The sequence below is a fragment of the Hippopotamus amphibius genome, chromosome 3 (assembly GCF_030028045.1).
Source record: "Hippopotamus amphibius kiboko isolate mHipAmp2 chromosome 3, mHipAmp2.hap2, whole genome shotgun sequence".
NCBI lineage: Eukaryota > Metazoa > Chordata > Mammalia > Artiodactyla > Hippopotamidae > Hippopotamus > Hippopotamus amphibius.
The window spans coordinates 133,577,821-133,605,613 of NC_080188.1; the positions used below are offsets into that span (position 1 = coordinate 133,577,821).

Sequence of the window (27,793 nt, forward strand, 5' to 3'; positions counted from 1 at the left end):
GGCCAAGGTGTCCACTTGTCTTTCTTTCTGAAGCAGTTGGACCACCTGACTCCTCCTTCTCCTTTCAAGCTATTTCCAGGCTCAGCCTTTTGAGCAAGAGACCCAAGCCAGGTAGAATGAACTCACCTATGACATTCCGTATGTCATCTTCTTCCTCGGGGCTCAGGGTGGGGCTGGGGGGAGCTGTGCCCTGCCCAGCAGTGGCATCTTTCCCCGGCGAGTCTGTCCTGACTGGCGGGGCAGGCACCGGGGCTGTGTATGCAGCCTCCACAAACACATCCTCAGGAGCCATTGATGGAGGAGCTGAGGCTGGAGGTTGCTGGGTGGCTGTGTGGGCCACCGTGGTGGCTGGTACCTGAGTGAAAGGTTTAAGGACTGCCTCCCCTGTGGGATCTGGAAACACTGAGGTGGTTTGGAGTGGTGTTGAGAACTGCTCAGCTGAGGCAGAGAGAGTAGGGTGAGGGGTGCTGGGAGCTGTGGTCGAGGCATGCGGCTGTGCGGGAGGCAGGGCTGTAGTCTGAGTGCCAACATCAGCTGTCACAGCAGCACTGCGACGGGTGGCTACCGGCCTCCGGGTGGCACTGGTCAGCAGGTGCTTGTGTCTCAGAAGCTGATCTTCAATCAGCAAATCCATACCGTGTTCACCGCTGAAAAACTCATCTTCTGGGAAACAAACACAGGTGCATTCGTGATTCGGAGAGGAACTGGGAGCATGTGGTACGCGGCGGATTTATGAAGGTTTCTTTCCTCAACCTGATGCCCTGATTTAGAGATGGAGCCCAGGTGGGATTTAGAAGAAGGTGAAAAGGAGCACAGATGGAAGCATTTCCTGGAGGGTCTCTCTGAATAGTCTGCTGCTATCCTCCACCCAGGACCCAGGGGCCACCAGGAGGACGCACAGCCACGGGCTATGAAACCTGGGAGGAAGTCAGTCATTCATTCAGTATCTATGCAGCACGTACAACAATGAGCAAAACAAAGCTCCTGCCCTCACAGAGCTTCCATCTAGTGGTGGAGACGCCAAACAATAGTTAGATTGTACATTTGAAGGTGCTATGGAAAAAAGTCTAGTAGGGTGAGGAGAAGGGAAGGGAAGGGAAACTGGCAGTAATGGATAAAGTGGTCAAGATGGGATTCAGTGGGATGGAGAGAGGAGCAGAGGCTTGAAAGAGTGAGGGAGTTAGCCAAGCAGCTATCAGGGAGAAGGGTCTTCTTGTGGTGGCGGGGGGGTGGGTGTAGAAACAGTAGCGGTGCAAAGGCCCTGGGGCCAGAACACGTCTGTTGAGCTTGAGGAGCAGCGAGGTGGACAGTGTAGACAAAACAGAGGTTGTGGGGGATGGCTAACAGAAGGTGAGGTCAGAGAGAACACGGCAGCTGGGTCATGTGGGGCTTGGCTGCTATGTTTGGACTTCAGATTTTATTCCGAGCGAAATGGGGAAGGTTTTGAGCAGAGAAGGAAAAGGTGGCAGCAGAGATTTCTTAGAGAGGACACAAAGAGGTCTAACCACAAAAGACAAAATTGGTCAACTGGGTTTTTATCTGCTCCTCAGAAACACCATTAAGGAACTGAAAATACAAGCCACAGGCAGGAAGAAAATATCTGTAATATGTACAACTGACAAAGGACTTGTTCCAGAATATAAAACCCCCACAAATCAATTATTTATTTATTTATTTTTGCTGCACCACACAGCTGATGGGATCTCAGTTCCCCGACCAGAGATTGAACCCGGGCCATGGCAGTGAAAGCAGCGAATCCTAACCACCAGACCACCAGGGAACTCCTCCAAATCAATAATTTTAAAAGACAACAAACAGTTAAAAATCAGCAAAATGATTATGTGGGTGACTGGGTGAGCAGAGCAGGGGGATGAGTCAGGAGGCCACTGCACTGGACCTGATGGGAGGGGCTGGGCTGCTCTGGCAGTGCTGGGAGAGGAGAGGAGTAGAGTCTCCTGGGATGCTGGGCGCAGAAGGAGAGAAGAAGGGGAGGGGGAGGTGGCAGGGAGGAGCACAGGAAGAGGAAGTGTTAGGGAAAGAAGATGAACAGGAGGCAACAGGGAACATCTGTTTTCTGTGAAAAAGTAAGAGGGACAGAGATCAAAGGGGAGGTGCTGGGGTCTCGGTCAGGAAGCCCAGGGCCCCAGGAGGAGGAACGGGCAGGAGAAGCCCACGGTGCAGCTCTGAGGAGTCACTTGCCCCATGCCTCAGGGTCCTCATCTGCGACTGGAGGGCACTGGAGTCCCTTCCTGCTCAGCCATGCTCTGCCTTGTGGTCCTCTGCAAGCCCAGAGAAGGCAAGTGACTTGCCCCAGGGCACTCAGCAAGCTGCGAGGAAAGGCAGCAAGAACTCTGGATAATTTGTAACTGCAGGGAATTCTCAGGTAACCGAGCTGGCTCTGCGGCGCCTAGGTAGTAATCAAATTGCAAAAGGGGTGTGTGGCTCCCGAGAAGTGCACCTCCACAGGGTCCAAATGGAGACTCCCCCTCCCCCAGCCCTGCCTGGGGCGGGGGGCAGCCCTGCGGACCCCAACTCACGATGCTCTTCGATGTCATTCTCCTCCTCAGGGTCCTTGGCTTTGTAGTAGGTGATGCCCCGAATGACAGTGGGCTTGGAGGCTGGCCGGCCCCTCAGGTGGACCTGCCTCTGCAGGGGCCGCTGTGGCTTCACCACCTCTGGTGCAGCCAGTGGCCGCGTCTGCAGGAGCTTGATGGAGTTGATCTGCTGGGACACGGTTTCTTCCTGCAGAAACCTCTCTTCATACTGCTCCTCAGAGGGGATACAAGGAGAGGCCAGGTCACCGGTCAGAGAGGCAGTGGTCAGGCAGGGGTAATGCTGGAGCCGAGGCCATACTAATAACAAGAGCAAATCCTAAAAGCACTTCCTAAGAGCCAGGCACTGCTAATCTTCTCATCAGCCCTATGAGGCAGGAACCATTTTTAATCATTCCCATTTCAGATTGGGAAACTGAGGCACAGAAAGGTTATGTGAATTGCCCAAGGTGCCACGGCAGAGAAGTGGTAGAGGCAGGATTTGAACCCAGGCAGTCTGGCTATAGACTCTATCTCTAACCTCCATGCTATTCTCCAGAGAGTGCAGTTGTCCTCTCAGCTCTGGCCTGGGGATGCTGGATGACTTAAATCTGCTATCAGTTGTTTCCAGTCCATGTGACTGGGACGTGAAGGCTGAGGACCAAGGTGCACATCTCAGGATGAAGCATGACTGCTTTTACTCATGCTGTTAGAACGAACTGCCCCAAGCCCTCCCTAATGCATCCAGAAAAAAGTCAGAGGTCCTAGGCTTGGTTGACTCCTGAACCTCTTGGCTCTCCTGAGCTTCTGGGTCTTTGCTCAGACTGTTTTCTCTGTGTGGAAAGCCATTCTCTTCCTCTCATATAGCTACTTCTTGAAATCTACCCATTTCTCAATGCCTGGCTAAAATCTCAGGACCCCAAGGAAATACTCTCAGACCTTTTCATTCAGAATTAATCTTTCTTTCCCAATCTTCACGTTGCATTTTGTGGCAGAGACTTTCAAGTGACTACCCAAATCCTCTGTCTCTTTGTTCCCGACTTAATAAGAAACTGGTTTTGTGGGAGTGGTCATGGGACTAAGTTCTGGCTATTAGGGTAGAAGCAGAAGAGCTTTTGGAAAAGTTTCTTAAAACGTGGGGCTGACTCAGCTGGAAGGCATCATTTGCACTGTTCCTCATTTCTCTGGCCAGAAGAATGTGGACAGGATGGCTAGGGCTGAGCAGTCATCTTGTGACCATGAGGGTATTTTGAGGATGGACATCACTAATGACATCTTGCAGCTGACTGTACCAGCCCTGGGACACCTGCCTCCAGAGCTCTTCTACATGAAAGGACAAACAACCCCTCTATTGTTTAATGCACTGTATTTGAGTCTCTTACTCAAAGCTGAACACAACTTCTAATGGATACAAGTCTGTACTTCTATTATAACACCACTCTCAGCCCGCTTTCCACAGGCACTATTTAAGGATGTTGTCTCTGTTGACTGTGAGCAACTGGAAGAGTAGAGACCACCTCTTGTTCATCTTTAATTCCCCCAGGTAAATGCTTGTTAAATTGAATTTTTGAATCATAACAAATCCCAAGGAACCATGTACATTTGTTACTGGCACTGGGATTTTTGTCAAATCAAGTGATGCTTTAAAGTAGGTAGCCCATGACCTGGGCACCTTGATAGTACCACAAAAAGGCCTCTGTGATGGTTCTGGTCGCACAGAAGGACCACCCTGTCCTCCACAGAGCTGCCGCCTGTGGACTGACCTCTTGCATCCGCAGTGTGGCAGAGTCTCTGGGTCCTGCCTTGGTCCACCTAGTCACATCCCCTCACCCAGGATCACAATCCACCACCTCTGAAAGCAGAGGGCCTTGGGCACAGGGCCTGTGAGCTAGCTGTGCTCAGTGTCAGAGCCACTGGACTGGGGTCCAGCTCCTGAGGGGCAGCGGCTCCATCAGGAAACCATGCACGGACCTAGGTAAGTGTGGCCCAGCCCTGCTCTCATGAGGACTCCAACAGCAGAAAAATGAAGGGGCCGCTCCTGTAGTCGCTGAAGCCACAAAAGCTCCCCTTCTCACCAGAAGGAAGGGGCGAGTCCCTTAAATCCTTGGTGAAATCCACCCACGGAGCAGAGCCCACTTGAAAACAGAACCTCCGTCCCTGATGCCCAGTGTCCGGAGGGGCGGAGCAGAATCTTCGGGCTCACTGAATGTTAGCTGGCAGGGATCTAGTTATCATGGCCAACTTTCTCACTTCGCACAGGAAGAAGCAAATCAGGCTCTTGTTTTGACCTTTAAAATCTGGTCTGGAAAGAACAAGGACGCAGATACAGAGAATGGACTGGAGAACTCGAGGTATGGGAGGGGGCGGGGGGTGAAGGGGAAACTGAGACGAAGCGAGAGAGTAGCACAGACATATATATACTACCAACTGTATAATAGTCAGTGGGAAGTTGTATAACAAAGGGAGTCCAACTCAAGGATGGAAGATGCCTTAGAGGACTTGGGCGGGGAGGGTGGGGGGGACTCGAGGGGGGGGGAGTCAAGGAAGGGAGGGAATACGGGGATATGTGTATAAAAACAGATGATTAAACCTGGTGTACCCCCCCAAAAAAATAAAAAATAAAAAATAAAGTAAATAAAAGTCAATTACAACCCAAAAAAAAAAAAAAAAAAATCTGGTCTGGAGAAAACCTGGAGTCCTCATTCCCAACCACACCCCAAGTCTGTACTGGTTTTCCTGTGAAATGAGAGTTTATCCAGATGGCATAGCAGATATGGGCTGTTCCTTGCTCCCACGAGCCGACCGACTCCTGGAAGATGCGATGCTTTCTGCCAGCCTCCTCTGGCTGAGGCCAGAGAGCTGCCCAGAAGAAACAGGCAGATGTGTGCCCTGGGCACCCCCTCTCCTGCTAACTGCCCCTCCCTCACTTCCCATTCTATGCTGGTGAGGTGACCTCCACTAGAAGTGCAGGGAATGGGCTTCCTAGGTGGCACAGTGGTTAAGAATCCACCTGCCAATGGATGGGACACGGGTTCTATCCCTGCTCCAGGAAAATCCTACATGCCGTGAAGCAACTCAGCCCGTGCGCCACAACTATTGAGCCTGTGCTTTAGAGCCCATGAGCCACAACTATTGAGCCCACGTGCGACAACTACTGAAGCCCACGTGCCTAGAGCCCATGCTCTGCAACAAGAGAAGCCACGGCAATGAGGAGCCTGTGTACCACAATGAAGAGCAGCCCCTGCTCGCCACAACTACAGAAAGCACACACGCAGCAACAAAGACCCAACACAGCCAATAAATAAATAAATAAATAAATAAATAAATAAATTTATTTAAAAAGTGCAGGGAATACTTGGCTGGTGGTGATGACATTTTACTGAGCACTTATTTTGGCCAGACATGTCTCTTTATATTATTTTCAACCCTTAAAACAACAGGGCAAGGTAGATACTATTATCCATATTTTATAGATGAGGAAAGAGAGGCTCATAGTCATTTCGCAATTTGGTTGAAGGTCAATCAACTAAGTGGCTGAGCGGGGCGTTTATTAAGTCGTGTGGCTATTAAACAGGCCCAGGGCTGCCTGCCGTCAGTGCCTGTGCTCTGCCTTACATTAAAGCCACACTGTCCTCAGCTGTGACCACAGACTAACTCATCTGCTGTCCCCAAAGTCCTCAGGGCAATGGTCTGGCTCGCGCCCAGCAGACTTGGGGATCCCTCATTTCCCATAGGAAAGAGCCGCCTAGGAGGCTGACAAGAGGCCCCAGCCCTTGACTCAGACGCCACGGGCTATCTAATTGCCAGACCCTGGTTTCCCTCTGCATTGCAAAAGCAAGTTGTCATTTCTTCGTGGCAAACCCCAGGAACTGTCTTTAATTCCAGCTCTTCAGGACGAGCGGGAACTGCAGTTCCTTCTCCCGGCCAAGGAGATGGAGCAAGACCACGGGCAGCCCCTGCCAGAGAACATGTAATTTCCTTGGATTCTCTGGCGACAGGCTGCACTGGGTGGCAGCAGCCCCCGCGGGCTTTCATTTCCCCTCTCAAACTGTTGTACGACTTCAACTCCTGGTATCCCAATGTTCCCAATCCCACCCTGCCCTCTCCACTCCCAACCCCCTACCCCACCCCACCCCCCGGAGCCCCCTGCCAACCCTCCAGGCAAGGACCTTCTTGGAAAGAGGCCTCCAACAAAGTGCCATTCACCCTTCCAAGAAACCCTGGCATCATCTGTAAGAACCCTGAAAATGACAACCAAACCCAGATGCCTCACTTGCCCCCTTTTCAGCATGGGGTTCACTAAAGAGACAGATAGATGAAAAGGGAGAGGAAGAGCCTAGCCTGGCCTCCTCCACCACTTCCCCCTTTCCAGCCCCGCCCTGGCTCTGGCTCCGCCCCCACCACGCTGGTTTGGGTGGATTGTGCTAACTTCAGCAGTGTGTGAATGGGGATTTCAGGAGGGAGAAAGGTTTGCTGAGCAAGGAGAAAAAGAGTTTGATGTGTTTGATTTGGTTTGCTGTTTGCCCCCAGGGAATCTGAGCTGGGTTCCTGAACATACCACATAATGTGTCATCAGGACAACGCATGGAATTCTCAAGCTCAGCCGACTGGGAAATTGGAAGCCAGGGAGGACAGGCAGCGCCTGACTCTGCTGGGCTGCTGGGCCAGCAGAGGATGCCATACAGGCTTGCCATATGGGCTGTGATGGGAGCCGCAGGGCCCCAAGTGTGATGCACGGGTGCCCCCAAGTTCCCTCCTAGCCCAAATGTCCTCTGGTTTTTTGGTTTACGAACTCAGACCTGCTCGGGGATGACCCTCCAAGCAGACTAAACACACGCTCAGTGGCTGGCATGTCGGGGACACCCTATAATGAGAATAAAAATAATTTTTGAAGGAATATGATATTTTCAAAAAACCATCAGGGTGGTCATCATGCGCTAAGCCAGGAAATTATTGGCCTTCCTTGTACTTATTTTCTGGTTTGGAATTGGTTTTACTTTGAGTTACAAACTGGGCAGAGTGCAGGCACCATACTCTCTTCAGGGCTTCTCCCTCTCCTGCCTTCAGAACACACGTGCCCAAAGTTCCCCAAATCCACAGCCGCTGCCTGCTTGCACCACTTTGAGGAGTTTCTTTGCTGAAGAGTTTCAAGCCCACATACCTAGTCTTACTTCCTCTCTTCCCCCAATTCTTAAGGATGCAGGCAACAGAGTCCTTCACAGCAACACTTCCCAGCCCTTTTCACTGTCACAGCACATACAGCAACAGCTCAGGGGCTCTGACTGTCCCTGTCCCAGGCTCCACTCCACCTGCACCCTGCCCACCTGCCCCAGGCCAAGGGGATCCCTCAGTGGTTCCCCTGGAATCCAGGCTCTGCCATCCACCACGAACACCTGGCCCAGTAAAAGTGAGCAAGACCCCTCCTAACTGCTGCCGTCTCATGGTTGCCAGGGATCCCTCTTATAATACTTCATCGAGACCTGTCTTGCTAACAGCATCCACACTCTTCAAGTCCTGATGCCAAAATTCACCTGTTCCCTCTTCCACTTTTGGGGGGTTAGCTCCTGTTTCTTGGGCATCAGTTTAGGAGATAATCCAACACGTTAAATAATAACACACGTGGCTATTAGCACATAACCATAACTTAGTAACTACAGCCAAAAGAAACAGGTGTCAAATGGGAAGGTATTTTTAGCAAATAGGTCCTTTAGCATCACTCAAATCACATTACACAGTGTTTCATTTTGTTGCACTGGGGACTCTGTGTTCCGGACACTACCGAGTGGGAAGAGACAGAGGTTTAAGACCCCCGCCACTGCTTCCCAGCTGAGCAAGGGAGACAGGGAGCATTCCTGGATCTGTTTCCTCATCTGCAAAGTGAGGATACTGATCTCTGCCCCAGCCTGCCTTCCAGAGCTGTGGTGAAGACCACATGGTATTATGATGAAAGTACAGAGAGCATCACAGTCACTTCTACACAGGGAGGACCACATAGCTTACTGCCTCCAAACTGGGACACTTCTGAGAGCGAAAGAAGGAGCTATTAATAATTATGCCAGGACAGCAGGAGTGAACTAGGACGGTCCCAGACAAGCCACCTAACTTATGTTTGAGAAGGCAGGATGGCGTATAATAAAAAGAATGGGACCTGATACTCAGGAGACCCAGATTTGAGTCCTGGCTTCAACACTTGTTGACCCTTTCTGGGCTTCAATGTTAATTAAGTACAGTGAGGTCAACCCCTGCCCCATCAGACCTTTAGAACTGTTGTGTAGATGAAATGAGGCCATGTCCGTGAAAGGACTGAAGCCTGAAAGCTCTATGCACCTGTGAGGTGCTGGGAGTACGCTTTCCAGGGGGGCTGTGGTCAGAGCCCCCTGTGGTCAGAGCCCCCTGGAGCTGTACCTCAGGGTGGGCGTAGGCTGCAGCCGCATCCCTCTGCAGGGCTGAGCGGATATCTGGCACGCTGTCTAGGATGTTACTGGAGCAGTTCTCTTTGCCTCCCTTGTCCATCTCCATGTGAATTTCTTCCACGTGTTCTTTGATTTGCTCATTTTCCTTGGTGAGGTTTCTGGAAACTTCCTAAGAAGAGAGAAAATGTTAAAAAGAGAGTCCTTTAAAGTGCTTTTAAGACCAGCAGGAGGGAGTTGGCAGCCATCTTCTACTCAGAGCACGGAGACTCAACAGACGGGCTGAGAAATCAGCCAGAAGCAGCTGGGGCCCTCAAGCGTGTCCAGCCCTGTGCTGAGGACCGGAGCTCAGTCCCAGGCGGCATTTCCAGGGCCGCTTGGCTCCGGTATATCCACTGCTGGAAACACTTCCCAATACCACCACAGCTTTCCTAATGATAACACTGCCGTGTCCCCAGGCTACTGGGACACCTGCTATTTTCCCATCCTTTGTACACAGTATGTACACACATCCTTATCCAGTGATGAGTAACATTACAGAAAAATTCCATTTGCTTGCACCCCACACATGTGAACCAGCAGCTCAATTACTGAAGAAGGATTTTCTAAGCAATTTTGAAAGAGGTGGCCAAAGAAATCTACTTAGTAGGTTTTTCTAATGAGCACAAACTATTCCCCAGCACTTTTAAAATCTTTGTTTCAACTGAGATATAGTTGATTTACAATATTGTGTTGGTTTCAGGCATACAGCAAGTGATTCCATTTATATATATATTTTTTCAGATTATTTTCCATTTTAGATTATTACAAGATATTGAATATAGTTCCCTGTGCTAGACAGTAAATCTTTATTGCTTACCTACTTCATGTATAGTAATGTGTATCTGTTAATTCCATATTCCTAACTTATCTTCCCCTTTCTTTCCTCTTGGGTAAACATAAGTTTGTTTAATATGTCTGTGAGTCTGCTTCTGTTTTATATATAGATTCCTTTGTATTATTTTTTTAGATTCTATATATAAGTGATATCATATCACACTTGTCTTTCTCTGTTTGCCTTACTTCACTCAGTATGACCATCTCTAGGTCCATCCAGGGTGCTGCAAATGGCATTATGTCACTTGGGATGACCATCTCTAGGTCCATCCGTGGGGCTGTGAATGGCACTATGTCACTTGTTTATGGCTCTCCAGCACTTTAAAAGCAGCATTTACATAGGAAATTCATAGGCTGGCTTTAAACTTTCCTATTCATGCATAACAGTTTCCCTAAATGACCCCTACTTGGCGAATTAGCCATGTTCCAGACGTAGTTCATACTGGAAAGGACCAAAGCTACATTTCAGTCAACCAACACTGCTGAGTACCTCATGCATGTCTAGGGTACAGTATGGCAGAAAGAACACCTCTATTTCCCCTGGGGTTCTCGTCCCGGGAAGGGGGCGGTGGTGCGGTGGGCGGACAACTGTAATGGGGCAGAAGGAGAAGATGACCAACCACGTCAGGTTCTGTAAGTGCCAAGCATGGGTTCAAAGGGAGGGAATGTACTACAGGCATCAGAGGCAGCATCCTGGAGGAGATGAAGCTGAATGGGATTTGAATCTTGGACAGCTGTCAACAGGCTTAGAGGTATCTTTTCTCCTGTAGTTACTTTTAGAGAAGTTTACTTAGCGATCTAACATTGTCCAGTGTTGGCCCCCATTCTGAGGTTTCCATGGGCATCTGAACTTTTAAATATGACGTTCTCCTTTGGGCCCTGTTTATGAGGGTCACAGAGGAAGTAACCATGGAAAAACAGAAGATGCATTTACTTTCCTTCTTTCTTTGACAGATAGACACGAGAAGTGCAAAAGCTCAGACATTGCGGGGCACAGTCTGCAGCCTGGTAAGATGCTACCAATGTCCTAGAGGGAAGCCACGGTGGCTCAGAGCTAGGGGGTGCATAGGCAGACGGTGACACCAGACACTGTGGCTCCAGTGGCCCTACATGGGCTGCCCAGAGAAGCCCACGAGGTGCTTGTTAAAACTAACCAGGCTCCAGACCACTGGCCATGCTATTCTTACAGCACTTCAGTGCATGCCAGATTTTGAGCACTGGAAAGGCTCAATGTGTTCTGTGGGGCTAAGGCCAAGCCAGCCTCTCTAAATTGCACAGCATTAACTGTGAGAGCTCAAGCTTTGAGAAGAGGTCTTGTTTCAAGAATACCCGGAATGAGTGATTTTACTGGGTGTGCAGCCATTCCTGATAAGTGTTATTGGGGTCAGTCAAGTGCAGTGGTTAAGAGCGTGGATTCTGGAGGAAACTGTCTGGCTTACATCTCAATGGTGCTCCTACTATACCTGTTACCTTGGGAAAATTACTTAAGCTCCCTGTGCTTCAGTTTGCCCATGTGTAAAATGGGGTTAATACAAGCACTTTCCCTGTGGGGCATTATGAGGATTAAATGAGATCAAATATAGGTGGAAGTGCACGGGACATACTAAGTGGTTGTTTTTCATAGAACGTTACAGCTGGAATGAACCCCAGAATTCAAGCCTAACCCCTCATTTCGTAGAAGAGAAAACCGAGGCCCAGAGTAAGAAGGCGATTTTCCCCAAGATCACTCTTTAAAGTGGCAGAACTGAATCCGGCACCCAGCCTCTTGGCCCTTGCTTCTTCAGTTCACCTGCTGGACCCCTAAGAACACCAGGAGAGGCTCCTGCCACTCGGCCAGCTCTCAAGCAGCACTGAGCACATGACAGGGGCCACTGAATACTGCTGGTTTGGTCTTGGGATATGCAATAGGACAGGCATATACAGAGAAATGAAAAAATTTGGGGTTCCCATAAATCCCTGCTACTCAAAGATACCAGCAGCACAGGCATGACTCCATCACTCGGGAGCTTGTTAGAAATGCAGACGCTCCCACCTGACCCACACCTGCTGAATCAGAATCTGCATTTTAATAAGATGCCCAGGAATCTGCACACACATTAAAGTTTAAGAAGCACTGTCTCAAATGTAAGAAGTTTGGAGCAAAGCTGATGGGAAGAGGGCCCATAGGTGTGAGAAAGGCTGTTTTACAGGAACCAGGTTCCTTCTGGGGCCAAGAGGAAAAGTTCCCAGTGCCTTAGCGGGATTCAAGCATTTCTGTACATCCATAAGCACCTGCTAAGAGCAGTGCCTGTGCATCTTCTCCTGCAACTCTCACGTCCTGTGACATGTGTCCCAGAAGGCTCAGGGGTTCGACATATTACTCCTACACTGATGCATTCATGCGTTCAGCCCGGGGCACTGCGGGTAAGTCAGACCAGTAAAGATCCTGCTCTGATGGAGACTGCCCTCCGTGTGGGGAAATAAGCAATAAATAAGAAATCAACAAGAAAGCATCAACTAGTGAAAAATGCAATGAAAAAAACAAGTCAGGGTGATGTGACAGATGCAGGTGCTGACTCATCGGCAAGGTCGAGGATGTGTCTCTAAGGTGGGGACTGAGGCATGTCCACGTCTGCTGCCCATCCCTGGCCCCAGGACCCCGCTCTGCGTGCACCCAAAGGCTTGGCCTAAGTAGCCTTCTCACTAAAACAAGATCCCACCCAATTCCCGAACACCTCGAAAGAGTCAGCACTGGCCGTTGCAGTCACTGTGAGGCCAAGGGACAACCCCACAGACTTAGCCCCTGCCCCTCTAGCTCTTGGATTTTCTAGTCCCCTGGAAGGCTCCCCTCGCGTTGATTTAGAGATGTCCAACACACCTTCTGCTTTTAGTGAAGAGCCGTTATTCTGGGTTTCCACAGAGGAGGGTTTGAGACAGGCCTGCCCTGAGACCCCAGAGGAGCAATATTTTTTATTTCCCTCACGGGAACAGTGAAGCCCGCCAGCCTCCTGAACAAACACCAGGCTGGCGGTGGCATCACCCCGTCGGCCTGCTGGGCCTAGCCAGCTGGTGGCCCCCAGGGCCGCAGCAGCAGCTGCCCCCCCGGGCCCCCCCTCCCACTCAGCCACCTCTCCCCTGTGGGTGACGGCCTTGAAGGGCTCCCCAGTCCTCCCTGGGGCTCTGCCTTCCTCACACCAAAGGCCTTTTGTGGGGTACGTTTCATACAGGACACGCTCGATCCTGCCTGGGAGAAGGGTGAACCCCATGACCTCATGCCTCTGGCTCTTCCCCTCTGCGACAGCTGCAACTGTGACATTTATGGTGTGTGCAACTTGGCGTGTGGCAGAGGAAGCAGGAAGGGTGCTTGTCTGGCAGGGGCGAGCACAGCACATGGCCCCCGTTAAGGATCCTGGTGCAGTGAGGAGCGAAAGGAGGAGGAAAGCAGAGAGGGTTGATAGAGGGCTGGAGCAGAAGGCAGGGCACAGCCAGACAGGGCAATTAAAGATCTGGGAACTGTGTTGTGGTCCTTGGGCTCGACAGCACCAAGGAACTGAGAGGTATTCACAGAACAAGTGCCACGTGCTGGGGATGTGCAGTTGGGCATCGGAGGGTGCCTACTTAGAGCAAGCCTGCACTACCAGATGAGGACAGGTGTCCTGTGCTGACCACAGCCGGATGCACAGGTACCAGAACGGAGGAAGTATGCAAACTAGGCAGGTCCCCAGGAAAAAGGAGACTGGATGTAGGTGGAATTGAGGGTACAGCTTGCAGTCAGCACTGGGCAGCATGGTTCGTCAGAGGGCAGCTTTAAAAAGCTCTGTAGGGGGGCTTCCCTGGTGTTGCAGTGGTTAAGAATCCGCCTGCCAATGCAGGGGACAGGGGTTCAATCCCTGGGCTGGGAAGATCCCACATGCCGAGGAGCAACTAAGCCTGTGCACCACAACTACTGAGCCTGCACTCTAGAGCCTGTGAGCCACAACTACTGAGCCTGTGTGCTGCAACTACTGAAGCCCTAGCGCCTAGAGCCTGTGCTCCACAGTGAAGAGTAGCCCCTGCTTGCCACAACTACAGAAAGCCCACATACAGCAATGAAGACCCAAAACGCAAACCAAAAAAACCCCATAAATTAAAAAAAAAAAAAGAAGCTGTGTAGGACCAACACAACGAGGTGTGCAGACTGGTGCAATGGGCATATGCGGAAAGCTGTTCCACGGGCACAGACTGCGTCCTGACCTTGTCCAGCTATTGGACAGGTTTGTGCACACCTGGGTGAGACCACGGGGCAGCTTAAACCAAAAGCGTTGGGACCTGAGGGAAAGACAACCAGGGTGCAAAGCTCTATCTGCTCTCTATGGTCTTGTTACCCCCCAGAACCAGGGACAAGGTGTGGTGGGCAAAGTGCTGGCTCTGGAGACCAGGTATGAAACCCATACCACAGTCACTACTTGGTTTTATGTAACCACATAAGACAAGTGATGGGACCTCCCCAGGCCCCATCAGTTAGAGGAGGAAGGAATAACGATACCTACCTCACCAGCCTTGGTTTGGAGAATGAATGAAAAGTTGAATGTGGCACAGTGCCAGGCACAAAACGGGGCTTGACACGTGTAGCTGAAGGTGGAGTCGGATGGACTCTTGGGATCGCAGCAGCAGACACACAGGTGGAAAAGGGAGGGGAGCTAAGGTTTGGTGTGGCTGGGACAGGGAGGAAGGCGAGGACCCCAAATCAGTGTGTTGCAAAGAGACTCTTGTAGACAGACATGAAGCAAGATTGCAGCTGGGCCAGACCGTGGCCCCAAGTCATGCGGCAGGCACGTGCCCCCGCATCTGGCCCCCACCAGTAGATGGCTGGATGTGCACAGGGCTCAGGGGCACCCGGCAAGCCTGAGGGCAGAGGGAGCAGGGTTCCCTGTGGGAGTGAAGTGGGATAGCGTGGGGATAACTGGATCTGGTGGAAGGGCTTGGAGTTCCCGTCAGCTCACCCTGCCCTCCCCCACCCTGGGAGCCCTCCAGGACACGACTAGGACCAGGTGGCCTGGGACAGCCACCCCAGGCGACAGCTGTCTCCAGCCCCTGGTAAGAGAGCTTAGGGGGAGAGCAGCTAGAAACAGCCGGTGCTCCAGCTGACAGGGCAGGCAGGATGCAGCGCAACCCCTGACCACAGCTGATGGAGACGGGCAGGCCGGCCTGGCTGCAGGGGGCAGCCAGATGACGTGTTCAATCACTGCCCCAACCAAACAGCTGTTGAGCATCTTGTCCACATCCCATGTGGGGCTGAACTCTGGCAAACAAAGACAACTTAGACTCAGGTGGTTCTCAAGAGCTCCAGAGCCTGGAGGATAGTCAAAGTAAAGAGCAGGAAGTCCCAAGCCTCTGATGATAAACCTCATAAACACAGACACCCGCTCCCGCCTCACATCCTGGCAGCCACAAGCTACTCCCAGGCCAGCCGATGGAGTGCTGACGCTCACACCTTAAATCCCTTTAGCCAAGAAGAAAACCTTTCATGCCACAGTGACAAGTTAAATTTGAAGTCTATATACCCCCAGGAGAGGTAATACATTGACCTGAACCTGTACTAAGATGTAAATTGAATTAAATAACATTAGAGCTGAAATGTATCTTAGAAATATTATCTCCAACTCTTTCGCTTTTCGCAGATGAGGACACTATGGTCAGACAGGGTGAGTGACATTCCTGTCCAAGGTTGCACTTGAGTTAGCAGAAGAGTGAAGTGATTTACAGCAAGCCGTTCTGTGAATGCAGATTTGATCAGGAGAGAGAGTGAGCACTGGGGGTACCCTGATGTGAGTGCAGGAAGGGCAGAAAGGAGAGGACTGGAAAGAGACAGCTCCCCTAACTTGTGGCCAGCACCACACAGACAAAAATTACATTTTCCTATTAGCTGGTAAAAAGACATAGCCCCCAGAGTCAGGAATGATCCTTTGATCTTGCCTTCCAGACCAGAAACACAAAGGCCAGCAAATCCTTACATCTTGGGGAGAAGCCCTCAGCAATGCGTGTGCCAGCACAATCTGGGGACACGGCCAGTCCTGGGTCTGGTAAATCTATTGTAGGCTTTAAATCTCACTTGGACACAACATTATCAGGAGAAAAGGCTTCAGATGACACCGAAGGTTCCACAGTGCCATCTGTACTCACGGATGGGGTTTGCAAACTCTAGCAGGTAGGTGCGAGAGCAAAAGAGTCACATACACACTTGGGCAACAGAAATCACACTTTGGGAAGCTTGCAGGCATGCATCTATTTTAAGAGCCAGGGACACGCCCCCACCCATACACAAAGGCACATGTGTACACAGTCACATCCAAGTAATTATAAATGTTGACAGGTGTACTGCAGCTAAATGGGGGTGGGGCATTTCTTCACAAAGAGTTGCAATTTTTATGGGCGTGACTTAATTCAACTAAAGCCTTGATAGAATAAATCAAAATAAATTATTTTAATGACCTGTCCCTCTGTCTTTTTCTTTACTTTGGTAATAAATCCACTCCTGGAAGCAGTATGTGCTACTAGGGCTGTACCTCTGCTTCTTGTCCTGCTGCCATCAGAATCCACTTTTGGGCCTGGGCAGCCTACAAGTCTTTGTGTCTCTGGGTCCACTCAGAGCAAAAGTCTTTTGAGCTGAATCTGTGCCACTGGCAGGTCTACATGCAATGAACAGGGTCTGCCTTTGCCTTTGGAAGCTACAGATTTTCCTTCTAGACTTCTAATGCCTATCTCTCCTGGTACCTATATTCTGAACCTATATCCACCCCCGCAATTCCAACACATACCACTACTTCCTGTATCCCCTTCCTCTTCCCAGACACTTTCAGAAGAGGGTCAGCCTAGACCTACCACATTGACGGTTCTTGGACCACTGACCACCTTGTATGTTACTTCTACTTGGACAAGCAAGTTCTAGAGGAATGCCCATGCAGTTTCAGGCTTCCACTAGGTGAACAGGAAACATGTTTTGGGAGGTAAGTTTTTGGAACACAGTGAAACGGCCCTACTAAGACACATGTTCCAAATTGACAAAAATTAGAAAGTCTGACAATACCAAATTTTGGTAAGAATGTGTATGGAGCTTTCACACTCTGTGGGAGGCAATGTAAACTTGTACTTCCACTTGGGAAAATAATTTGGCAATACAATCGTCCCTTGGTAACTACGGGGATTGGTTCCAGGACTCCCCGCAGAAACCAAAATCCACTCAAGTCCTTTATATAAAATGGTGTAGTATTTACATAGAACCTACAGACATCCTCCCATGTACTTTCAATCATCTCTAGATCACTTACAGTACCTAATACAATGTAAATCTTATAGGAACAATTGCTGGCATGCGGCAAATTCAAGTTTTGCTTTTTGGAGCTTTCTGGAATTTTGGGGGGAATATTTTTGATCCACGGTTGGTTGAATCCACAGATGCGAAACATGTAGCTGTGGAAGGCCAACTGTATCCCCTACAGTTGACAATAAGCATAACTAACAGCCCAGTAGTTCCATTCCTACTTAGACATCACAGAGAAATACACGCATGCATGGGATGTGCGTATGGAGGGATGCTCCTGGGGCTCTCGGAATTACAAAACTGAAAACAACCCCGTATCCACCATCACTAGAACAGATCAATAAACTGTGGTATAATCTCACATTAGAATATTATGAATAAAAACGAATGAACTACAAGCCAGAAAAATGATATAGGAGAGTATTAAAAACATTGAATGGAAGAAGCCCAACACACACACACACACACACACACACACACACACACACTTACTTCTGCAGGATTCTACCTATTTAAAGCTCAAAAACAAACAAAACTATTGTATGTAGGGACACATCACTAGGTGATGAAACTGTGCAGAAAAGCAAGGAAGATGATTAACATAAAGTCAGGACAGAGGTTCCCTTCGAGGGGGATGTGAATGGGAGAGAGCATGTGGGAGGCTTCTGGGGTGTTAGCATTGCTCTGTTTCTTGCGCTGGGTGATGGTTACATGGGTATTTGCTTTATAATAATTTGGTAAGCTGTACATTCATTGTTTATGCACTTCTCTATGCCTGTGTTATTTTTCACAATTTAAAACAAAAGCTCAACCAAAATCACTCCACCAAGCAGAGCTCCCAGAGCTGATTTTACCATGAGGTGAGATTCTCAACAGTTCAGTTTCCATTTCTCTCTCCTTCCTTCCTTCCTCTTTCATCTGCAAATGGAGTTTCCATTCTTATATCCTCCTACATAGCCGAGGTAGATGTACACACATGTGCCTGCTTCTTCTGCCAAGTACTGATCTTACTCTGGGCAACATGCCCCTCCAATCTGACCCCTTTTGTCTGGTCTGACCTCCAAAGAACTCTCTTTGGGATTCAAGAATATCCAAAGACCAGGAGCAGAGTTTCACTTCCATTCCTCCTGCAGAGCCCGGCTGGAGAAGGAGTGTTTTTTCCATTTACCCAACATTCTGCCTTTTCAATGGATGCAGACTGCAGGCAGAGTCAGCCAGCAAGAGTCAGGAGACGAGTGGCTGGACCTGAAGCCGAGAGACACTGCTCTGGTCTGGGGGCCCAGGGCCCAGGCCCATCTGTATCTACGGTCACACCAAAGCACCCTGTCATCTTGGACTGCCTGCTTGGGGAAACTTCCACTGGATGGGACCTTCCCTAACTCAACTTTAATCGTATTTAACAGGATTTAGGGGATATGGCCATGGTTCTGCCTAGAAATTCCCTTGCAGGAGCTACTGCTGTAAGCTCTGGTTAGGAAAAACTGATGCTCCCAGGGCAGCCAGCAATGATTTGAGGAAACTTATGAGGTTGATTAGAAAGAGCCCTGGACCAGAAACCAGAAGGCCTGGGCTCCAGCCTATACTTCCCCAGCACGGTGACTGTAGGAAAGTCATCTAATTTCCTTCGGTCTCATATCCTGTCCAGCTCAGAGGAACAAATAAGTTAAATGTATACGGGATGCTTTAAAACCACAAATGCTCTACAAATATAAGGGATGATGATGATGTTGACAAAGGTCCGGTTTTTGCTACTAAACATCCCACGGTTTTGAAAAAGAGGTAATTCCTCTCAACGTAAGTAAGGTTGGTTTTGGCAAAAACCCAGCACTTGTGTGACTGCACAGAAGATACATCCTGCTGGGTAGTGGCACTGCACCAAGTTCACCCACACGCCTACCTTCTGCCAGCAGGGAGGGCTCAGCTGCTAGACGAGGCTGGAAACAGATTACAGCCCTTGAACAAAGCTCAGTCCACTGGCCTTCTCAGAGGCTGAATGCTTGCCCTTGGCCCCATGAACACTGTGTTCTACCCCCCGAGCTATCTTTCTCAGGCTGTGTTCTCCAGACAGAATGAAAAACATGTGGCTGCCAAGGTCAGGTAAAAGCAGGAGAGGTGGCTGTCACCCCTGTTTCTGTAGAAAAGCAATTTTTTTTTTAAAGGGGCATTGCACATTTGCATGGTTCTAGGGGCCAAGAGAAAGAGAGGCACTTAACTCCTTTTGAACCCACTTGAAAAAATCAGAAGGTAGTTTTAAATAGGAGAAAGGATCCCAAACCTGTGTGAAGTCCATTTGTAGTACGATGGGGCTGACCATTCCTAATCCCATCATTCCAGCTGTCAACATCAGGAAAGGAAAGACTCAAGATGCCAAGTGGCCTGATGCTTTCAGGGAGCCCCTCCAGGAAGAATGGGGTGATGAGAGCAGACTGGCATGATCCTGTTGGTCCCCTTGACTTGCCTACAAGCTTGGGCTCCAGTGTCCTGACCCCGCTCATTAGACCTCATAACTGAAGTGACTGTGGACCTATCAACCCTCCCAGAGCAAACGGCCATGTTCAGAAAATACTGCATCCTTATAGCACAGGGAACTCTGCTCAATGTTATATGGCAGCCTGGATGGGACGGGAGTGTGGGGGAGAGTGGATACATGCATATGTATGGCTGAGGCCCTTTGCTGTGCACCTAAAACTACCACAACATTGCTAATCGGCTATACTCCAATACAAAATAAAAAGTTTGTTAAAAAAATAGAAAACACTTCATCCCAGCACTGGGGGGCTAAGGCTAAGGGTGGGTTGAGAAGGATCTGGTGTTCTCTTTCTGGGAACATTTTTAGGCGTGTAAGGAGTGTGCTGAAATCAATCCCTGAAACCACAGCACTTCATCATCCTCGTCCCAGTTCTCCTGGCAAAGCAACAGAGTTTGCCCCCACTCACTCCTTGGTCATAACCTGAGTGCTTTGTCTTATTTAACCATTTCAAAGTATTTACAAAATGACTGGCTCAACGTTTATCCCCTGAGCAATCATACACAGTAGACAGGGGGCCCTTCCCACTTCACAGATGGAGAAAGTGAGACACGGCTGCTTGGTAATGGCAAACAAAGAGTAATTTACTCTGTCCCGACTCCTAGTCCAGTGAGCGCCCTTTCTGCCACACTGAAGATTCTTACTTTTTTCACATCCTTCCTTGACTAATCACTCAGCAGGGAACCTCAGCTCCTCCACAAGAGACCCCCCAAAAGCCCACTTTTTCATGAGGAATATTAATATGTTTACAGTCACCCAATTTTACGTTTACCTCTTTATGTTAACATTCTAAAAATTAAATAGTTTTCTACTTGAAGCAGCAGCTCTTTGAGTCACCGTTTCAATATCCACTCAAGAACTGGATGCCAGTCAATGAAACATCCACAAGTTTCTTACCAATCAGGCTGAATGATGATCATTCCTTTTCTGATAACCAAATGACTTCTTACTTACATGTTAAAGTATTATAACAGCAAAACAATGTCAACATTATTGTTTATAATGACTTCAATCTCCCATCATCGTATCACACACCAGCTGAAAACCACGGCTCCAGCTGTGCATCTCTCTAGAACCCAGTTATACAAATGTGGTGTCTCCATCTATGAAAATTACGAGTCTATTCTTCCTGGAGGTGATCAGCCTGAATGCTTTCCAATAAGGAATGTTATTTATTAGTAATCATTTTATGTCTTCTTTCTCTAAAATGGATTTGAGATGCATTACTACATCCCCACACACAGAGGCATACACCAGAACAGTTAAAAAAAAAGAAAAGAAATTAATAACCATATACCCAGAAGAGACATGACTTTACCTTAAAACTGGAAATAAGATGCTTACTGTACTTTTACATTTTATTTAGCTCCAAGTTCCCTGGAAGTCAAGGGGAAAATGGATATACATTTGTTATATGGTTCTTATATATGAAAAAAGGAGGTGTTTACATTTATCTTTCACTATTTCTCTGTCACCAACAATTTGGCATGACTTTGGATGAGTGTTTTATCAGTATGTTTCTCTTTCCAAAGAATAATGGGTTAAATATAGCAAGGGTACATGCTTTCTGAAGAAAAGAGTATGCTAAGTTTGATACACTTTGCGGCCTGATCGGGAGAAAGATATGGAAACCCAGAATCTTCCTTACCTCCTCCAGTTTGTCCACTCGCCCCACCAGTTTGGTGGTAACCGAATGCAGCTTCAGGAGATCCAGGCCATAGAAAGCTCCTTCCAGCATGTCTATGATGGTGGAGAGCTGTGAAACAAGGGCAGTGTCAGTCCAAGGTTGGGGCAGACAGACCCAGAGTGAGACGTTTCCTTTTAGATCTCCATGCTGGAGGCTGGACAGGGAAACCACGAGCCAGGAATTAAGAGGTGGCCCTCAGAAACCGGCACTTGTGTGGGTGGGCACATAAGCAAACCCAATGGTGTAGGTGTAGTCTGTCTACTGGGATACGCGGGTAAGAAAATGGGAGACTCCTACAAGAATAAGTCAACTGAGGTCTGGACAGCTTCACCAAACTGTTCATACTTCTTTTACTAAGTCCATCAGTTGCACGTGTGTTTGTCTTTCCTACGAGACTGTGAGCTCCTTGAAAGTAGTGTTAAGTCATCTTCATCTTTGATTCCGCATAAGACCTAATACAGTACCTGGTCCATAACAAGTGATCTGAAACACTTACATGCATTGTCTGCTGAAGTCCCTGGAAGATACAAACAAGCTTTTCCTTAGCACTTAAAGCAAAACTGCCCCTGAGGTAAAAGAGACCCAGTGGCCCATCTCTGAGGTGGCAAATTGTCATAGGGTAGCCAGCTCTCTCACTGTTTTCAACACTGTCCTTTCTGCCAGTATAGAGCCACTGGGAGAAAGGTGGCTGAGGCGCTGGTGACATCCAAGGCATGCAAAGTACAGGCCAAGGAAGCAGATGAGAGATGCTTAAACTGAGCCTCCCTGCCAAGAACCACCCCTGAAAGAGTCTGCTGAACACACTTGTGCAATCTCTGCTCTATGAGATGAAGAATTCCAGATATGAACTGCTCATGCTTAGAAGATCTCCTTCCTCCACACCAGAGGAAGATAGCTGAATCCTGGCTAAGAGCCAAGGAAGGGTAGCTGATTAGTACATACTGTGATGATTTTCTGATTCCTAAAATTTTGCCTACTGTTGTTTCAGAATCCTCCATGAATCCAATCCTATAACTGGGTAACTGTGCCTTCGGTTCAGAAATTGTTTCACAGCAGAGCTGCAGCTCTGAGTGATGTGGCTGGATCCTACTCATTTTACTGGTAAACTTTACTCTGCTTAAAGGAATATCAGTGATGACCAGTTACTGTGTGTCCCAGCTGCCGGCAGAGCAGCAGCACTTTACAAGGTCATTACTGGAACGAGTGTCTACTGAGCCCCAACTCTATGTCAGGGATCATGCCAAGTACCCAACAGTTGTCTTATCATCAATTTTCAAAACAACCCCCAAAGGTAGATGTCATTCTTCCTACTTTTTAATTCAAGGAGACTGAGGTCAGACCAGTTGAATAACTTGAGTAGCATCGCGCAGCAGGCAATAACAGAGCAATGATCTGGGCCCAAGTCTGACTCCAAACCAAGCTCATCCCAAGACCCCATGCTTCAGATGAAGAGGGGAGGGCAGGGATCAGATGAAGCCCTCAGCCGACCTAGAGGGCTGCCCCAGGAAGGGCCTGAGCTTCCCCACCCTGTGGACCAGGATCACAGGATTGCAGTTTGATGACTGGACCTAGAGCAGGCCTCTTCTTCCCTGGGTCACCCAGCCTTTGCACTGAGGACTGAAGGCTCACTGTTTTATGTGTGTCTCATGTGTCTTTGTAAATCGTGGCAGTAACTCTCCTGGAGAAGAACGCTGAGTTCTTTTGGCCAGCTGGGTCTGGCAGCTGCTCCCAGGCCCGGCCTCCTTGGCTCCATAAAAGAGGGAGGCACACTTTGCTCTAGGTATCTCCCTCAGACATCAGAGTTGCAAATGACCAGGTTGTCAGCTCATCAGCTCTGGGTCCACATGCAACACTCTCAGGCCCAGGGCCTGACCTCCTTTAAAGGCTAAAAGAGAGCCCACTTACTCAAAGGCCTACGGTCTCCAGGGACAGCCTTGCTAGACTCATGAGTCCCTAAGGCACCCTCTCACCCAGGCATCACCCTCTACCAGGTCCTACCTTCATGTCCTGGCTGTCTGCCTCCCGAAGCTTCTGGAGCCTGAAGTCTCCTTCACAGGGGTTGAGGGCGGACGGCGGTGCGACACAGGCACACTTGCAGGACGAGCCTGAAGTGATGGTTTCCACGGTGTAGAAGTCTTCCTTCCTGGAGGTCCCCTCATTGACCCTCTGGCAGGCGTCTCGGCCCAGGGGTCGAACTACACACTTGCACTGACAGTCCGAGCCCTCAGACACGGCCTTGACTTTGTCATAGTCTCCCAGCAACTAGACAAAGACAGAGAGGACAGGTTGGGGGTGTGCAAACACAGGCATCAGTAAGGGGCCTGAAGAAGGCTCTCCATTCACTTTGTCCATTGTCCTGCTGGCCAGAGACCTCAGACAACTCTGATGTGGAGTTGAAAAGGTCATCGCAACACGATTTGCTGACTCCAGAATTTCCTGGAAGGCACTCAGAGTTCAGCTCTCTTCGTTTACGTTGGAAAGCTGTGCATTTCTCAGGGGGCCTTAGCCTTTCATCATTTAAAGGAAAAACACAAATGAACCCCATCATTCTTCCAATAGTCCTCACCTTGGCTAGAATCCAGATTTAGATTTAAAAAGGAAAGGAAAGGGATTGATGGAGGGATTGGAAAATTGACATTCTCATTTCAAGACTCCTGGCTTCTGTCCTCCTTCATTCACTCACTATTTACTGAGTGCCACCTTGGGACTGAGCTAGGTGCTGTGACAGGTAAAGCAAGGTGCCAGACAGACAGCCTGCGCTCAAGGAGCGTACAGTGCAGGAGGGATATACAGAACAGTCACACCAAGTAGGGAGCAAAAACTGCCCCTGAAGTAGGAGTGCAGAGGGTGCTCAAACACAGGGCCACAGAGAGCAGCTCTAGCCGGGCACCAGGGAAGACTTCTTGGAGGAAGTGGAATCTGATCTGGTCTCAAAGGATGGGTTAGATTTGGAGAAAAGAAACTGGGAGGAGAGAGACAGATCCAGATGTCAGTAAGGTTTACTCAGCCCAAGGGTTCATTTGGCTCCTAGAATAGCTTCTGCACCCAAACCCCAGGCCAAAGCCAGGAAAGCAAACTGGCAGCACTTGCTGCTTCTACAGTGCTAAACATTTCCTTCTGAGCACTGGCCCCTGCCAGCCTCCCCAGGCAGGAAAACACGCAACAGCTGGCTTTCTGGAACCACAGTCCTAGGCACTTGCTGGGAAAAGGCTCCTCCCCAGCCCGTCTCCAAGACATCCTACATCCCCAAAGTTAGGGCTCCCTTTGTGGGCACAGAGAGGGTTCCCTTCATTTGACTAATGACTCTGGCAGGCAAGCTCTGAGCTTGTTAGAGTGGATGTGCTCCTGGGGTGCTGTCGGGGGGGAAGAAATCTTGTAATGTTTTTCTTGCAAAGGCTGGGTTTCTTCTAATCCTAATATTTGTTTTAGGACAGTTGTCAAATGCAGAATGGATCCGTGGAAGAAGTAGTTGTAGTTCAGGTTGACTTAAGTGGCTGGTCTTTATGAGCTGATAGTAAATCGTAGCTGTCTGCTCTCTGAAACTCTGCCTAGATTGCTACATAACCCTGCTCTGAGACCTTGGGTGGATTCCTTCCTTTCAGGAGGCTCGGGTTTCAAGAAATCTTTTGTTGATGGTCCTCCAGAGCCCCAATGTGAAGGATTTCTGTGCCTTTTCGATGTAGGGGTCAGTGTGAGGTTATGGTTGAGTATAGGGCATGCGTTAGCATAATTATTAAAGGAAGCGTGAGGAGACTAGTGTGTGATAAATGCCAAAGTGTTGCTGATCATTCTTTCTACAGCAAGGAGCCAAGGACCTCAGTCCCAGGGCTTAGTGGAGGCACAGGCAGCACTAAAGGGACCCTCTCTCGGGCATCACCCATCCTTCGGGTTACAGTGACACCCACTACACGATCATCATGCCGGCTCTGGAAAGCACGAAATAAACACTCTAGAGAGAACTGTCCTTTACAGTCATGAGATCTGGGTTGAAGACGGTCAGAAGACCTGGCTCTACCCGTCTCTAGGGACCTTGACTGTTCTAATAAGCCTTACGGTCCTTATCTATAGAATGGGATTAACGGTGTGTGAGGACTGAGTCAAATAAAACAAGTGAAAGTACTTTGTAAAAGGATATGTTACAGATCCTGTCCCTATCAGCTGTCACTCCTTCTACCCCCATGCCCCCACCATCTGCCAGACCCGGGGGATCTGCATTTCCATTTCACCTCCCCAACACGGGGTGGGGGGGGGGTGAGGGGTGACTTCTCATCAGTCCCTCTGTTGGGGGTCACCTCATATTCATCACACTTGTTGCTGTTCTGTTTTCTCCCTGGGTGTCTCACTCCATGTCACCAAATACCTCCCCATGGGTTACGCCATCTGCCTCCCATCCAACATACCGCCTGTTTTCACATTCCAGTTCTGACAAACAGCCACACAGACAAGAGATGGCCACACTTTCCACAACCCTTGAACCAAAAGGTTTTTTTTTTTTTTCTTTCTTCTCAGGGATTTGTGTGGTGTCTTCCCTTCTTTCTCCTCTCCTTTCTCCTGATTCTGTAACCTTGAAAGACCCCGTGATTTTGAGAGGAAGACCCACGTCCCTTCACTTAAGAAAATATTGTGATAAATGAAAAGCAAATGCCTTCCCCTTTGGTAACGGAGGGAGAAACAGTTGCCTCCGAACGCTTCACCGAGGACCATCTTAAGGCTTTTGCCACCACCCGGGGGAAGAGGGGTGGGCATGGGACTGGCAGCCTACCTGAGATAAAACGTTCTCCTGGTTGTCCGCTTCGTTTTGCAGAGTCTCGTCCTCCGTGGGCGCCGCCGTCTGCACATCTGGGGGCTCGGTCGTCCGAGTGGGGGGAGTGCTGTACCCCCAGCCCCGAGCCATAACCAGAGCGAAGCAGAGAACTAGCAGCAAAGACTTGGCCATGAGGGACGCGACAAGAGGGAGCTCGGCCCCTTCGGAGAATGGCTGGGGACCGGTGGGGAGGGGGGGATGTCTCGGCAAGGACCGAGGCGAGAGGGTGTCTTGGCTGGAGCCCGAGAGTGGCTGCTCAGAGCGCCTTCTAAAGCTGGGCGCGGCTGAGCGGGGCAGGAAGGTGCGCGCCAGAGAGCCTGGTCATCTCCTTCCTGACGCGACCAGCCCCGACCGTGCGGCCGCGGTAGAGAGCGGGGCGCAGGGTGGGAGGAGGTGACGGGGAAGGTGGAGGTGGCAAGGCTAGCCGGGCGCGTCGTCCTCTGGAGAGGGCTCAGGTGGAAGGAAGGGGTCCAGGCGGAGGCGCGCGGGGCGGGGCGCGCGGGGGCGGGCTGCCGGGAGCCGGGGGCGCACGGGGACCCGGTGGGGATGCGGGGCGGGCAGCTGCGAGGGCTGCCGGGCGACTGCGCCGCGGAGCGCTGGCGCGGAGGGAGGGCGGAGCCTCTATTGTGCCGGCCGTGGGGATGCAGCCATGACGCCGCGGAGGAGGAGGAGGAGGAGGACCGCGAAGCGCCCAGGGCTCGCGCGGAGGGGCGCCCGGCGCCCCCGCCCCCCACTCGACCTCAGCTGCTGCGCACGCCCCCCCCGGGGGGGGGGGCGTTATGTCGGAAGGGCGCCTGTTTCCTTTCATCTGACCGCAAATGATAAAGGTAGAGGAGTTACCCGGAGTGGGGTCCCCGAAGTCTGGAGATCCCTTGTGTCCATTCTCGGCGAAGTGGGTTGGGAGGTAGGCACAGAGAACTTTCTCCAAGCACAAGCCAATATGGCTCTATCCTCCGCATCCTCTTTTTACTGCACCTGGAGGAGAGAAGGAACATTTGCTCTTGGACGTTTCTTTTCCCTGACTTGACTCTGGGGAAGATATTTGGCAGCTTTGAACTTAGCGCCATCGGTAGTTGTGGCTTGCCTGCCACAGCTTTAGAACCTGGTAATACCTCCACCCAGAGGATAACTGCCGGAATGTGTCCTAAGTTGTGTATTAAATACAAAGAGAGTGGCTTTTTCAGTAAATCTCTGACACTCTGTGTGTCCCAGTGGGGGAATCTACTGGCGGAGAAGCAAATTTATTGTCGAAGGGAACAGCTCGTACTGTTTTCGTGGTTTGGGGCAAGTCTCAGGGTCTCTGTCACTAGATGATCTCTAAGACGGCGTCCACTTTCAACAGTGTGCGACTATATTACAATATTCCTTAATTAATGTCCCTTTTATAAACCTACTGTGAAGATTAACAACGTGTGAATTTAAGGAAAGGCACTGCCTTCTGGGACAACTGTCACCTGGAAATACAGAACAGAGCCAGACCCCTGCGAAGACGTGAAAGATGTTATGCACCTTCGCGAAATTCAAACAGCTTGCCCTTTATATTAAGGAACAAGGGTCGTCATAACCTAAATAATAAACTAAGGAGACTTCAGCTCATATAAATGATGATAGTTGACAGAAATATAATAATAACCTGTATTAATATCTTTTAGGTTATAAAGACTTCAGAATATTAATAT

General features: G+C 49.7%; 1 protein-coding gene across 2 annotated transcripts in view; it reads right to left on the reverse strand.

Annotated features, from left to right (window-relative positions):
* OLFML2B (olfactomedin like 2B) overlaps positions 1–26,661 on the reverse strand; it is a 38,716-nt gene extending 12,055 nt beyond the window's left edge. The window contains exons 1-6 of one of the 2 annotated variants that reach the window (XM_057730089.1): positions 26,073–26,661; positions 23,309–23,572; positions 21,272–21,379; positions 8,937–9,113; positions 2,538–2,763; positions 127–663 (exon numbers count right to left, since the gene is read on the reverse strand). In XM_057730089.1, the coding sequence (XP_057586072.1) occupies positions 127–663; positions 2,538–2,763; positions 8,937–9,113; positions 21,272–21,379; positions 23,309–23,572; positions 26,073–26,246 (1,486 nt within the window). In that variant the 5' untranslated portion in view covers positions 26,247–26,661. Of the gene's footprint in view, positions 1–126; positions 664–2,537; positions 2,770–8,936; positions 9,114–21,271; positions 21,380–23,308; positions 23,573–26,072 lie in introns of both variants that reach the window. The other variant, XM_057730088.1, reaches the window with a different exon arrangement.
* Between the last annotated feature and the right edge of the window lie 1,132 nt (positions 26,662–27,793).